Source organism: Cyprinus carpio, chromosome A6, assembly GCF_018340385.1.
Source record: "Cyprinus carpio isolate SPL01 chromosome A6, ASM1834038v1, whole genome shotgun sequence".
Classification (NCBI taxonomy): domain Eukaryota; kingdom Metazoa; phylum Chordata; class Actinopteri; order Cypriniformes; family Cyprinidae; genus Cyprinus; species Cyprinus carpio.
Window position 1 is genome coordinate 2696330 of NC_056577.1, and position 11936 is coordinate 2708265.

At 35.6% G+C, this 11936-nt stretch overlaps 1 protein-coding gene and 1 pseudogene across 2 annotated transcripts; both read right to left on the minus strand.

Moving 5' to 3' along the window:
- Positions 1 to 291: 291 nt before the first annotated feature.
- Positions 292 to 4575, minus strand: LOC122145251 (glutamate-rich protein 2-like). Of its 2 annotated transcripts, XM_042757515.1 has the most exons (11): positions 4368 to 4575; positions 3868 to 3919; positions 3627 to 3666; positions 3415 to 3451; positions 3091 to 3189; positions 2004 to 2102; positions 1649 to 1743; positions 1344 to 1516; positions 1196 to 1253; positions 1038 to 1109; positions 292 to 680 (listed from the first exon to the last, which is right to left on the minus strand). In XM_042757515.1, exons 1-11 carry the CDS (start codon positions 4373 to 4375, stop codon positions 511 to 513), a joined length of 903 nt encoding a protein of 300 aa, XP_042613449.1. In that variant the 5' UTR covers positions 4376 to 4575; the 3' UTR covers positions 292 to 510. The 2 variants fall into 2 exon arrangements, with proteins under 2 accessions (XP_042613449.1, XP_042613448.1); XM_042757514.1 differs by lacking the exon at positions 292 to 680 and having other exon boundaries at positions 1003 to 1109; positions 1649 to 1740; positions 4368 to 4574.
- A 149-nt stretch (positions 4576 to 4724) lies between these two features.
- LOC122145252 lies at positions 4725 to 6898 on the minus strand (annotated as a pseudogene).
- Between the last annotated feature and the right edge of the window lie 5038 nt (positions 6899 to 11936).

The following is an 11936-nucleotide window of genomic DNA, read 5'->3' on the forward strand; positions in this document are numbered from 1 at the left end:
ATTCCATGAATGTATAAATGTTTTTGGGCTTACATTTTGAGAAAAATATTAAAGACCAGATAACTTTGAACGAACATTCTATTAACGTTATTTGGAAGAACGTTTGTTCACAACGTTAAGACAACCTTTTCAGAATGTTAGCCAACAAAGAACGTTTCTTGTTATATGGAGAGGTTTTTGATATTTTTGCAGTGTGACAACTAACCCCGGTTCAAACTGTGAAACAATATTGTTGTTTTTCCTCCGGCGCAGTAATGTCTTGCACTTTTCTGAACAACTAAACTGAAAAAGTGTAGTAGGAAATAGCTACTTTATTGTCTTAGGACATATATAGATTACAATTCACGCAGAATATGATTTAAAGTCCAGTCAGTATTAGACATAACTGTGCATACATCAAATTCTAAACATGACACACATTGTTTATGAGCATTAGATATATTAATACTAAAGCAATACTGTATGTGATTAGGACCACTAGATCTAGTAGACTCTTTGTTTGTTGTTTATTTATGATGAAGATGATAATGTATCATCTGTGCTGTCAGTGGACTCTTCATCTGTGTCAGAGGATTCATCATCTGAGGACTCATCATCATCTTCAACATCATCATCATCATCAGATGTGTCATATTCATCAGATTCATCATCATCATCATCCTCATCTGATTCCTCATCCGCTCTAGAATTTATAATCATATACAGATAAAGAAGGTGAATTCAATACACTTTATTTTCAAATCTTTGCTGACACGTTATTAAAGTTACTCTTTTGGAACATTGCTTCTATTTAATTAATGGTATTTATTTTCATTCATGTATGCAGTGCTTATGAAAACATTTCTGGTTAAAGCAATTTAGAAGTTCATGTCACTATGTTAATTTAAATACTAAAGAGGAAAATCATAGTAAAGCTTATGTTTTTGTCATAAAAATTGAATTTATTCAATTTGAGGGTCAAAGAGTAATAGAATATCATGTCCAAAAAACAAAAACAATAAACAGATAGATAGAAAATTAATAGATTATAATCTCACCTATCAATAATTTTTCTTCAATGAGAGGCAGAAAGCTCTTGGCCTCTGAGTTCTGGGGCTCATAAATTAAAACTAAATTTAAAGAATGATAAAAAACATCAGTATCATGATGTGAGAAATGCCAATTGTAAACAACACTAATTCACATGACTACTTACTCATCTGACAGAGTTTTTTGGCAAGTTGGTAATTCTTTGTCATTATGGCCTGCAGAAACTGGATTCATAGAAACAAAAACAGAACGTTTGTTTAGTCAGTAGTCATTTTCAAACACATCAGATACATGACGTGCCATTAATGCCTCACCTCTGCAAACAGTTCTAGTGGCACATGTCCTTCAGCACTCTCATTTCCATCCTCTTCACTCTGCACCTCATGAGGATCCTGGTCATTTGCAGACAGCACTACTTGAGGGGCCTGGATATGGAGTTCATGCACACTTACTGACTGGACATCACATTCTCCTTGTTTCTCTAATGCAAATTAAAAAAGAAAAATTAAATCCAATTTTGGACACCGTGGGTATCAAAAAAGGTTTTGGGAAATGTGAGACAAATACATTTTACAATAAATGTGTTAAAAAGGACTAACGGATAAAACAGATTCAGTACCTGTCATAATAGGGGGAACCTGTTTAGGTAGTTTATGTCCATGCGTGGTTACATTTCTGAAGGACGGAGCTTTAGAGGCATTATACCCTCTGCTGCTGAAAAAAATGGGTGATAAAAGGTAAACTATTAGAGATCACTGGAGCGAATGAATGCCATCAGCTTCCTTGCTTTATGCATACACGGCCCATAAACCACATCCCATGCATGACCCAAAGAGCATGCTGACCGGAATACAAAAAGCCACTGATGCACTCAAATTAAAAATCTAGTATTGGTCATTTATCCTTATTCTCTAGTATAGAAAACTTGTTGCTTTTAGTTATTATTTTCTGATATTAAATACTTTTGTTTTTACCTCTTGGAACTGTGTATGTCTTTGAGTGTGGTATCTGATGTTTCAGGGTTCAGGGAAGGATTCTCCTCTGTCTTTTCACCAAGTTTTGCTTTCTGTTGCCTATACAAAACCAAAACCAAAGCATCTAAATGATGGTTGAAGTGGGCAGTACAATAAAAATATTATCATACAAAATATTCTCTCTTCAAGTAAAAAAGTTTAAAGGAAGAGTTCACCCAAAAAATAAAAATTTGCTGAAAAAGTCCTTACTCTTAGCCCATCCAGATTTTGAGAAATTAAGTATTTGATTTTTTTTTTTGAGAATGATGCTCTGCAGTGAATGGGTGCCGTCAGAATGAGAGTCTGAACAGCTGATAAAAACATCACAGTAATCCACACCACTCCAGTCCATCAGTTAACAACTTGTGAAGTGAAAATATGCATGTTTGTAAGAAACAAACTCATCATTAAGATGATTTTAAATTATCACTTCTGGCCAAATTATGATTCCATAATCCATAATAATGTTTTCTCTAGTGAAAAAGTCCATCTCCTGTTGTCCATGAAAATCCACAGACATATTTACTTAGAATGGATAGTTTATAAACGATGCTTGATCTGTGCATATTTCTTTCCTGATTCAGACAAAACTACTTTCACTGGAGAAAGCAATATTATGGATTATGGACATATTTTTTAGCTGGAAGCAACAGTGTGAAGTTAAAAACATCTCAAAGATGGATTTGTTACTTACAGAAATGCATATTTCCACTTCACAAGTTGGTAACTGATGGACTGGAGTGGTGTGGATTGCATGTGGATTATTGTGATGTTTTTATCAGCTATTTGGACATTCATTCTGACGGCACCCATTCACTGCAGAGCATCCACTGTGGTGAGCATTTTTCCAAATCTGTTCCAATGAAGAATCAAACTCATCTGAATCTTGGATGGCCTGAAGGTGAGTAAATTTTCGGCAAATTTTAAGTTTTAGGTGAACTGTTCCTTTAATTTACCCCAATTCTTTTACATTGACCTGTTGACTGAGAGCTGCATGGGCAATTTATGTTTGTTAATCACTGATATAAAATGTCTCTACTGATTTTACCTCATGGATCTTGGAGTTTTGAGTTTCATATTTGTTGGCTCAGAGTTTATAGAAGGTCCCTGTACTTCTGTCTTTCCACTGCGTTTTGGTTTCTGTTGCCTGCACAAAATTAAACAAAGCACCTAATACAGTTGACACTGACATGTTTTATTTTTATTAAATTTTTTTAACTTCAGTAAAGCATATTGTATATGTATCCAAAAAGCATGTTGTATCCAAAACACCTCTTATTGATCTGAAAATCCAGTCACCATTGTTCACTTCAGAGGTCAGGATTTATCAATGTGAAATCATAGTGACCTAGTAACACATTTTAAAACCTACTTTGGTTTCCATTCCACTGACTCTTTTGCCACTGGATCTACAGAACAAAGCAGGTAAAGTCATTCACCATTTCAGAAGAAAAATAAGCCTTAAGGAAACCAAGGCAGACGTTGTCATGTGCATGCAGCTACTAAATGTTGCAAAATGGTTGCTATAGTTATGTGTGTATATTAGATAGATATTAAATCAGACTAACACCTAGATTATTTTACCCGCTGAGCTGCCAATCACTGGTTTTAAGGGTGCAACTTCCTTTAGCAGAAACAGAAAATAAAGACTAAATATGAACAAGACTTAAGTCAAAGCAATACTATAAAATTATATATATATATAAACAACTAAAATAGCACAATGATCAATTCAGATAGAATTTTGTCTGATGATATGAAAGAAAACACAATATCAATATCTAAATGGATCATAAAAACAAATGTAGATTGTCCTGCCACTGACCTTTTCACTGACTTTGGATGCAACCTCTGAGGGTCTTCCAACACACTGTAAACTTTCAATAAATAATAAAAAAGTTTTTTATTTATTTATTTATTTATTTTTTAAATGCAGACATGGTAAAGCCATTATATAAATTCCAATAAACATGTTTATTGAACAACTTATAAAAATGTTTGAAACACAATTATGTGTACATGTTGAGATAATGTTAAAAGCTTTAAGCAGGGCACATGATATTATTTAAACATACAGTATAGCTAACAGTCCACTTGAGGAAAGTTAGATCAGTCGTGATGTACAGTATTGCCTGTAATTCAAGAATCTGTTGAATATTTTAAGCCTTGAACACAATCAGAGTCACATTCCATCGCAACGATTACAGCGAACAAAGCGAACCAGCCATGTATAAAGAAAAAGTATAAACTGTTTGAAAAATGACGCAGATAATATGTCATGCAAAACATAGGCTAATACATTAAAAGTGCCATGAGCGTCCTTACCTGTTCATCTGTGCGAAGTGCCTAACTTTATATTTATAAAGATCTGTCGACTGTATTTGAGAGCTGAAGGGGTGATATTTTTCAATATATCTGTCATAAAATTTTAAATCTACACTTCTTTAAAGTTTCTTTAGACTTTCTGAAGCCTCGGTGCGCTTTGAGAGCACTGGAAGGTTGCAGCGGACGAGCGTCCTGTTTCCATAGAAACCAACATGCTCCTTCCGGAACGAACGTCTTACGTCACAGTGACACAGTCCCAAACAAAATACAAACACAATATATTTGTCTTACACAATATGTTACAGCATAAAATGAATAATAATAATAATAATAATAATAATAATAATAATAATAATAATAATAATAATAATGAACAGTGGTCCATGAGGATTTTAAACTTCCAAATTATTAAAAAGCGACTAAATTAGTGTATTTTTGGTGTCCTAAAAAATAATTATAAAAATAATTAAAATAATAATTTAAAAAAAACCCCGGCAAAACAGTAAATGTATAAAAATAATTCACACAAAAAATAGTATACACTTGATTTAGCCCATAAGAGTACTGTCTTTTTGAAAACGAAGGTAATAAATACCAGCTAATGTTTTACTTAAGTTACACCTCTCAAGTGTTTGCCTGTACAAGTGAACCATACTGCACAGGGGAAACCTTGACTAGCCTAGTTCTCCCACATTACTTTAAAATGTCTTAGGGTCAAAACCATCTCTGTATAGACATTTACCTCAAAGTTCTAACTATGCAAATGCTTTTGAACATTTCTCAGAAAGAAAGAAAGAAAGAAAGAAAGAAAGAAAGACTTAATCCACATCTTTTGAGCATGTTGTCTTATAGCAAGATGCCTCAAAGACATCAAACAACCAGCTTTTCTGTTATATTGAAACAACAAACCAATTATGGAAACAACTGAGCAAACATACAAAAATGTAAATCCAGCACTGTTTTGTCCAGCAAATACTGTAATTAATAAAATATATAACATTTACAAACAAACGTGACAACAAGCCCCAATATGAAGGTGTTTGAATTCAACTTGAATTAAAAACGCACCCCAACATTTTATATTTACTGAGATGGACCGTGAAAAGTGTTCACAAAAAGCACTGAACAGTCTAAGACTTTTGTTCAAGAGTTGTGATGATGTGATCCAGCACGGGGAACAGCGGTCTGTTCTTGTGCATCAGGTGCGTCTTCAGGTGCTTGGCCAGGTGGTCACTGCGCGTGAAGCGTTTGGCGCAGTCCGGGCACGTGAAGCGCTTCTCACTGGTGTGCGTGCGCGCGCATGTGCCTCTGGAGCTCGTCCGAGCGCGTGCGCATCCAGCTGCAGACGAACGGACGCTCACCTGCGTGCCACCTCAGATGCGCCTTCAGGTGCGACGACTTGCCGTACACCTTCCCGCAGGGACGTGGCACACGTGCTGCTTTCTCTTTGACAGTTGGGGCACATGCACCTCCAGGATCTCCGCGACTTATGTGCAGCAGGGTGGCAATTTGGGACTGGTACTGGTCGAGCTCAGGGTGGCCCAGAACACACCCACGGCCAAGGGGGATCTGAAAATTATGTGTTGAGGAGTGAATGGCAGTGCCGGCGTCCTGCAGGGTCCACCATTGTTCCAAAGGTCCAGAGTGCGTGGCTACGTAAGCAGAAATTGACGCGGGAAGAGTAGCGCATGCGGTCGGACCAGGCAACATCTTCAGGGGGCAGAATTCATAGTGTTCCGTCGGGGGCTGTCAGTGGCATTTCGTGGTGTGGTTTTAAAGTGGTTTGGAGTTGCTGTGAGAAATTTGCCTGTGTGGAACCATCACTTCCCCGGGGATGAAAAAGCTTAGGTGGGGAACCTTCATATGGGACGTGCTGATGATGCTTCATGGATCTGGATGCACGGGTATGGCCGATGCGATTACAGGTGTCTTCCAGCAACATCAAGGGGGATCCTTTGATGGATTCTGTGGTCGAGTTTGTCGTCCGATCCTACGAAATAAAAACCAATACTTGAAAATTACGTTTGATTGATTGGTACTCTAATCCAATTCTTGATTCTGGCACTTATTGAAAGCGATTTAAAGAGTGAGAACCACTGCTCTAAATGACACTTGGACCATTTTTTTTTGTGTGCAAATGCATGCTCAAAGTGAATCCTTAAAATAATTAATCCCAGCTCAAACATGCACGCTTAAAATCCATCAAAATGATAAGTTTAGGACAGTTCACTTCAGAGAATTCTCTTTACGCACCTGAAGGAGAGCTTGCAGTGGGTCATTGCGCATTATGGCAACTGCAGTTATTCCACACCAATGAAACCTTCTTGAGCCAGAATCCTTACAGTTCCCAAAACTGCGCTCTTCAAACAACTCACGGGAGAATCATGGAGCAAAGTGAACACACTGGCATGATTTCATTGAGTTTGATCAGAACGAAGAGTTTTGCCTTTGAAGTTTACCGCTGCCCAATCACCAAAGAATAACGGAAGAGCTCAAATCCTTTGAGAGTTTGGTGCTTTGGATAATAAAAGAATTGAATATTTGGAGGGTGAGATGGGTAGAGATGAAGGAGGGGCAATTAATGAATTAATTAATCAATCTGGATTAGTTGAATGGATCAAAGAAATAATAAAAACTTAGAGTATAGGTCACTGAAGACATAAAATTTATTGTGGCTTATGTTTATGAGGAGGAATACAATTCTTTTCTTTGGATAATGCATGTTAATTATCAAAATAGGAAAAGTTGCAACTTTATTTAACTGAAATAAATAAAGAGGTACCTACTGTACACAGGTTCGGTTTTGCCTTGTCAAATATATAAAAGAGAAATAAATAAACAAACACACATAGATGGACTGCTTACCAATGAAAGTTTTTTCTAAAGCTCCATTTAGGAGAAAGGAAACAAAACAATGCACAAGTTTATAAAATTGTGTGGATGAAAAATATATGTAACTTGATTAGTCTGTTTTATTAAAAGTTTATATTTGTAATAAAATATATAAATATACAATATAAGTTAAACCAGTACAACATATCATAGCAACAAGTTTTTCAGAAACATAATTACAATTTGAATGTCCCAGCATGCACAGCAAAATCTGAAATGAATTTCTCTTTTGGATTATTTGCCCTATATTTCATTTGGAATAAATAAAGAAATAATGGAACATTAGGGAGGGATTTAACAAAAACAAAAAAAACAAACAATGGGTTTAACACAGATAACCATTCCAAATGAATATTACCTTAGTTAGGATTAAATTAGAAACCTTTATTATTTTAATAATATATTTGGAATATATTTGGCAACAAAATTCAGAATGGGACCAATGTAGAACTGGACTGTTTTTTTTTCTTCATATTTTTGAGAAATTGTACAAAATTTAAATCTGTACAATGATAAATCAGATGCACATTGATACATACTGCACAAAAAAACATGAAAACTTTAATAAATTTGAATACATATTTTTTTCACCAGTTATTTTGGTGAAAGTTTGAATTTAACATTTTAAAAGATTTAACAATGATTTTAAAAGAGCAGCATGCAACTTGCTGACCCATTCATGATGACGCAGTCAGAGGACATGGTAAAGAGGCAGCGTGTGGGAGGCTGGGCTACTGAATACCTCTTGAAGTACTTACAAGGGTGTCTAGAACTAGAGCAACATCTGTGGCTTTCTACAACAAAGCAGAACTCTGTTCTTTCATGGCACGCAGCTTTAAAGTCTCATGAAGACAGAAAGCAGCCATTGTTCTCTCAGGCCTACATGAAGGCCCTCCAACTTGGGTCTCTTTAATTTAAAAGTTTCCCCCAGTAATGCGATAGTTCTCTCCTGTTTCCCTTAGTGGACCTTTGAGGTGAAGCCTGGTTTTGTGTTTAAAAGCCAGAGTTCTGGCGGGAAGTTTAGCACTGGGTCATGAACTGTGGGCCGTTTGAACTGGTTTGCATGTGTGTGGTACATGGTCCTGTTCAAGAGTACATAAGCTGACGAATGCAGTCATATAATTATTCCAGAGTTACTGTTAATGAATGGGTATTTTAAGGTGTGTATATATACACTTTAAGAAAAAGGTTTGGAAAAAGGTACAAAAGCTGTCACTTGGGTAGTTCCCTTTCAAAAGGTACCAATATCCACCATTTAGGTCCTAATATGTACACTTTAGATAATAAATAATATGTACTTTTAAGTTACTAATATGCACCTTTTAGGGATAACTGAGGTACAGAAGTATACCTTTTAAAAAGATACTGCCCCAGTGACAGCTTTTGTACCTATTTTTCTGAGAGTGCACTGTGACTTTGTGTAAACCTCAGATTTCTCATCAAATCTTTTGCAACCCATGTTATTTTTATTTTTAATGTATCACAACATTCTATTTCATCTAGTGTGCAATAGACCCCTTAATCGCCTACGTCACTGTGACGTCACCGCTCTAGCTGGAGGCAAAACATAACGAAGAACTCATAGCAGGCGCGCTAAAAGTTTGAGGTTTTGACTTTAAAATGTCGTCTTGTTGTGTTTTTGGCTGCCAGAATAGAAGGAACAGCACTTTTGGTTCAAAACTAAAGTTTCACCGGATCCCGGCCGACATTCCTTCACAAAATCAAGAAGACAATTGTGGTGGTTGAATGCAATACGGCGTACAGACTAGACAGAGACGATCAGAAATAATGCTCGTGTTTGCAGTGCACACTTCATATTAGGTAAAATAATCTATGCATATGTACTGGTGTGTTGGTTTTATCTAGTACAAATCAGCAAGTTTATGTTTTATAGGTGAAAAGTCGCCAACCTCCAGCGCATGCGCTATCTTAAATGTTAAACAAACATACAGCGATAGATGTGTGTGCCATCCTTTGAATGGTCTCTTAAAATAATCCACATTACTAATCATAGTTAGCCCAGCGATAGGTTACATTAGACAATAAGCCTTGACATAATTCCCCAAACCACCCGAAAGTAATTCATATGTTGTCTAGGAAATATCCTAAACCTGGTTAAAATGTTTCCAATGAGAACAAGATACAAGAACTACACCAGGCTTAGCTAAAAATAAATAAATAAATAAATTAGGCTACTGTAATGTTATCCACTCGTCATTATATTTTGGTCAGATAACCAGTTTGGTCAGTGAACTGAGTGATCAACTGAATTAATTGATAAATGTATGCTAACTCCCACTTTTTTTTTTTTTCTTTTTTTTTTTTCACGGTCCCGCAGAGTCAGTGACTGTACATATTCGGACAGATCTGAACCTTCTTCTGCATCCATGTTTAATAAATCCCTCCTAAAACGTGCTAGTTTACGCTGGTCTACATTGCGTCCGCGCCTCTTTTTGCCTCCAGCTAAGCCCCGCCCACCCGTTTGCAATGTTTACAAACTTTTAAGGGGTCTATACAAAATGTCCTCTGGGAAATTATACTGTTATTTGAAAACAGGCTTGTTAGGCTTATTGGAAACAGCAATTTAGCAACTGAGAAATTCAGCCATTTAATTTCCAATTACTTTAATCTCAGTGTTATTTCTTACACCATTTTCTCACAGTCTTGTTTACATTTGATTTATTAATTTGGTAGATACTTTTAATAAAACAAACAAACAAACAAACAAACAAAAAAACACTCAAAGTAGTATTGTAATAGTGCAGAAATCTTTATATATTTTCGTTGAAGTGCACATAAACAAACAGACAAACAAACTTAAAATATTAGGACTGATTGTTAATAGATTAAAATAACTAAACATTTTTAACTAGAAAGACTGATAGTATTTTCTTGTAAAATGTACTATACAATAATCTTTATTCATAACTTCGAAAAATCATTTTTTACAGTAGGGCAGAAGTGATTAGATATATACACTGAAGTATTTATCTCTTAAATCAACCAACTTAATGCAAACAAAACAAACAAACAAATAAAATGCATACAAAATGTAGGACTGCTTGTCAAAATTAAAATAAATCATTTTAATGAATCATGTTTTTTGAGTTCCTTTGTAGATAAAAAAACAATACATGTAATGTGTATATCTTGTTTTCATATTTTTTTTTTGTGTGTATATATAGTGTGAGTATAATTTTTATTTTGTGTTGAGCTAAACTTAAACAGAAATATGAAACAGCGTTCCGCATTTTTATATCTAAATATGCACATGGGTAAAAAAAAAAAACGTTCTGTTTTTATTTGTGATAAACACTGTAAAACAAAGTTTCATATGTAACCTTATTCATATGTTAGCCAGAGGAAAACCTCTGGTTATGGAGGGCTGGATTCCACGTCTTCTCAGCAAAAAGCAGTTCTTCATTACAAATTTTGGATTTCGCTAGGCATGACAATTAATAAAAGCTTGTTATCGGGTCAGAAGAGCCTATAGGGAGGAAGATGCCTGTTAATAGAATCAGTACGCTTTCAACATGCACTCCAGGGTGTGAGAGTGACCCAGTTTACATCAGACCTTTCCTTTGAGGGACACCGAACAAGAAAGAGGGAACGAGAGAGAGAGAAATGATAACATTGAGTCTAGTCTGTAATTATTCCTGTGGTAATGGTTACTAGAGCAGATCGGACATGAATCAATCAGAAGAGTTCTGGGCAAATTAGCTTGATCTGTATGAGCAGTATTTATAATATTTGCAGTATTACCTGTGAGTGCTTTACATTTACCAGCATCATGACATTTTTGTGTATTGTTAATATTTACACGTATGTTCTAGGTCCTGAGACTCATCACCTTTTTTAGCATTTAAAATATTTTTCTTTCATTTTGAAGGGTCCTGCTGTGTGAAAACAGTAAAGTACAACAGTCTAAACTTACTTCTAAAACTGCATTAAATGAGTGCCACAACGCTGCAGAATGATAAAGAGCTGTAGGCTGCCATTAGAGACGGTGTGTGAATGAGGTAGTTCAAGACAAGAGCTGCTCGGCTAATGATGTCTGAACCAGGTTTGATGAGCACATTTCCTATTCCCCAGAAAGCACATCAAAGTCACAATCAATGTTCATTAAAGTACCAGCCATGGCCTTGAACAAAGTTGCACTGCTGTGTTTCTGAATGCCTTCGCTGAGATGATATTCTGATGCAAATACCTGCAGCTGAAAAGATGGTGGAGGAGCTGATATCTGTGCAGGCTAAATCTGCAATTTTCTGTGACTTCAGAAGGAAATCTGGGAAATTCTGTCACTAAAAGACGTTAAAAAGTGTTGAGAGCGATATTTGCTCTCAATATAACTAAATAAATGACCATCAAGGGCAGGCATGTTTTGTGAAGGGCAATGTTCAAAACAGGATTTTTGAGAGATTATAATTTTTGAGATATTATACACATTATAAAGCAGTTGATTCAGATCAGCAAGATTTATTACTTACTGATCTACTGATCACTTACTGACTGTTAATGTTTTATATTAACAGTGATATATATTTTTTGACGATTCTTGAGGATTTCATTTATTTGAAATTTGAGAATTTCTTGGGGGGTAAAAATGTTAATTCACTTAATTCATCCTTGTTTTACTCAAAAAATCTTACTGACCCCAACTTTTAAATGTGTAGAATA

Coding starts and splice junctions, on each gene's coding strand:
- LOC122145251 (XM_042757515.1), bottom strand. Junction 3,190..3,414: donor TCAGTGGAATGGAAACCAAA/GTAGGTTTTAAA, acceptor AATTTTGTGCAG/GCAACAGAAACCAAAACGCA. Junction 681..1,037: donor TGAAGAAAAATTATTGATAG/GTGAGATTATAA, acceptor TAAATTCTAGAG/CGGATGAGGAATCAGATGAG.